This window comes from Cynara cardunculus, unplaced genomic scaffold (genome assembly GCF_001531365.2).
Source record: "Cynara cardunculus var. scolymus isolate 2C unplaced genomic scaffold, CcrdV1 Un_Scaffold_3362, whole genome shotgun sequence".
NCBI classification, from domain to species: Eukaryota; Viridiplantae; Streptophyta; class Magnoliopsida; order Asterales; family Asteraceae; genus Cynara; species Cynara cardunculus.
The window spans coordinates 53100-56286 of record NW_020201444.1 but is presented as its reverse complement, the minus strand read 5'-3'; the positions used below and the strand labels follow the sequence as shown (position 1 = coordinate 56286).

Genomic DNA, 3187 nt, shown 5'->3' with positions numbered 1-3187 from the left:
CATGTCAGAAAAACAGTTACTTGCTTGTATAAATAGCAGCGTAGACCCTTGTATTTCAGTGTGCTTCAGTATTGTAATTGTCAACATTTTCATTCTATTGAAAATCATTTGAAGCTCTCTCTTGTGTTCATTAATCTTCATTACTGTGTTCTTATTGATTTCTACTGTGGTTGATTCTTATCATTTCCGCTGCATTAACACCGTCAAACAGATCATCCAAGTAAGTAATTAATACCAAGAAACCGAGTTAATCGATCCTACAACAACAAGTGGAGAAAATCTCATTCACCTTCAACAGAATGACTGTTAGTTTTGGCGTTGTCACATTAAGGACCGCGCTCCGTCTTCCAAAGGGTCCTTACGCTAGTGACCCTTCCACTAAAGATATCATCTCTTGCTTGGATGATATTAGCTATGCCTGACCAACAAAGAAGGAATCCAGTGATCTCCTCAAGTCGCTTTCAAATATTGAGAAGAACCGCATATCAGCGGTTTGGCAGTTCTTGTTTTCCTATTTCATCCAATGTATAGGAGGCAAAACTGGTGGCCAAGATCAAGCCTCCAGAGTTGCATTGAACATTGGCCTCTCTGTCATTCGCCAATGCCCAATAAACTTTGCTGCTGTGATCTTTGAAGATCTGGTGTTGAAGCTGAACCAGCACCTAAAGAAGAAGGTAGTACCCTACACCAAGTTTTGTCCATGGTGTTTACCAAGATATTTGGCAACAAGTACTCCATATAACGAAACCTGCCCATCTGCAAACTTGGATCCAGAATCTTGGATCATAAGCTGAGGAATGAAGATGTTGCACTCTCTACCACCAGTATATCAGCATAGCCACTGCTGAACACCCACTACCACCAGTATCATCCATCTTCTCTTCTCCTCCTTCTTTGGTTTCGACACGTGCTCTTGCCTGATCAGTGATTTTCCTTGCTGATGATGAAGCACCCACCAGAGGACCTGAGGTTGCTGCTCTTGAAATACCTCAGTTAATGGATGCCTATCCTCTCAAAGGAAACCTAGAGAGAACCAGCATCAATCCTTCAGATGGTGCTGATGAACCCTCATGTAATCATCCATCCAACCCATTCATTTCTTCTAAATCCCAGCTATCTTACGCTCCAACATTTTCTTTTTCAGGTCCTTGCGACGAAGGAATGCCAGCCATGGGATAATAGTATAACATGGTTGATGACGTGAAGCTATTACTCCCCGCCGTAGAGACTGTATTCGTAAAGAAGGACGAGGTCCATAAAGGCAAGCCTCTCAGGGATGAAGTTTCTGCTGACCTCTCAATTGTCAAAGCAGACATTCAAGAGGTCAAGGAACAACTTTTTGTGGTGCAAGTTGTTGTACAAACCAACGCTGAGGCTATCTCTGCTCTAACCAGCAAAGCCGATGAAGCGAATGCTCAGCTTGCCAAGCATGGTAAGCTATTGCAGCAGATACTGGAGCTCCTTCAACGTCCAGTAGTAGCTCCTACACCCTCCTTCACAGCAACAGATCGAATCCAGCTGGACCAGACTCTTGATGGCGGTCTTCTTCAAGCCAGATCACTGATCGCGCTTGAACAGCGAATGAACATCTTAGCACTAACTCTTGATAACATCTTTTCTAGTCATGGTGATGACGAAGAAGGGGAGATAGATTTAGATGTTCTTGCTGCGGCTATCACCACAACTGAAACTGAAGCTGACGCTCCTAGAGCTGAAGCTAATGAAGTTGAGGTTGTTGATGAAACCATTAGAGCTAATGTTGAAGCTCGTGACAAAGACCTTCCTGTCACCCCTACAACTGATGCTGGTGAAAAGGAAGATGATGATGAAGACGATGACAACGAAGATGACGATGATTTTTCTACCCATCCTGACGCTGCAAAGGATCTCGGTGGTGATTATGATGAAGACGATGATGATGACGACTTCACTATTCAGTACCAGAAACCCGCCAGCGCTCTAAAAGGAGTCTGTCTCAGAGATTCTGCATCACAAGGGGTTAAACAGAAAGAAAAAGATATGGAGACTTCCGAAAAGAACTAGAACACTAAATCGACAAACAATGGTGTTGTTAAGAAAGAGAATTTAAATAAGCTAAACATGAAAAGGCAATGAAGTTGAACGACTGAGATAGAAAATGGAGCGAAGATCGTCTGAACAAGAGGATAAGTCCTCATCGTATCTCAAACATCACAATCAGTAAACAGATGAAAGACGGTGGACTTCTCATCTCAATGCCCATCACAAGAGACAACCTTGAAGTTGTCACAGTGTATCTTTCTTACCTACCTACACCATCACCCAACTACAAACCATCCTTCGTAATCTTCATCAATTACCCGCCTCCATCATCTCCCAAATTCCCCAACCTCAACCTCCATCCACTTCATCAGTCGATGAAACTCTTGCCACCCTCACCATCCAAATGGCCACCATACAAACCACCCTCACTCAACTACCCGCAACCATACTTGCCCAACTCCCACAACAGACTCAACCCCCACCTCCCTCTGCAGGCCCTTCCTATGAAGCAGCCTTCTCATCCTTCACTGTAGAGGTGAGGGATCTTCTTGCCAACCTTCCCCATCCTCCACCATCTACTACAACCTCTATGCCATCTCCACCACCACCAAGCACAGATTTTGCCACCAGAGCCGATCTTTGGGCTCTGTCCAAGGCACTCATCTCATCCTTCAATAAGATCAATGCAAAGTTTGCCGCCCGATCTGTTGAACCCACCAGAGCGCTAAGAAGGAGCCTTCAACAACAACAAGACAGAACAAACACTCTCCTTTGCACCATGGAACAACGGCGCAACAAAGATCGGGTGCATACTCTCGCCGACCACATTCGCCTGTGGAAGAAAAACAGATCGAGAGCCTCCTGCTCCTCAAGCTTCCCCTTAAAACGCAGACGACATGAAGATCCAGACCCCGATGATCAAGGTCTTGGACCTCATGATGGGGAGAAAGAGGTGGCGGCTACACAAAATACAGAATCCGCTGCACCACAGCAACCATCACCACCACAACAACCACCATCAACCCAACAAACCCAAGCAAGGGATCAAGAGGCCTTGCCCTCTGATGATGAACAGAATATTCAAGTTCCCTTAGCCACAACACCAAACCCCATCGTGTTGAGTTCATCAACCGATGAAGAGCCAACCACACCTCCAACAGAAACA

At 45.1% G+C, this 3187-nt stretch overlaps 1 protein-coding gene across 1 annotated transcript; it reads left to right on the top strand.

The window, feature by feature from the left end:
• The first annotated feature begins 1188 nt into the window (after positions 1-1188).
• Positions 1189-2043, top strand: LOC112503600. Its single transcript, XM_025107608.1, has one exon. The coding sequence runs from the start codon at positions 1189-1191 to the stop codon at positions 2041-2043; it is 855 nt and encodes a 284-aa protein (XP_024963376.1).
• Positions 2044-3187: the final 1144 nt, after the last annotated feature.

What these genes read in the sequence shown, in the direction of transcription:
- LOC112503600 (XM_025107608.1), top strand. Translation starts at nt 1,189, where the DNA reads ATGGTTGATGACGTGAAGCTATTACTCCCCGCCGTAGAGACTGTATTC.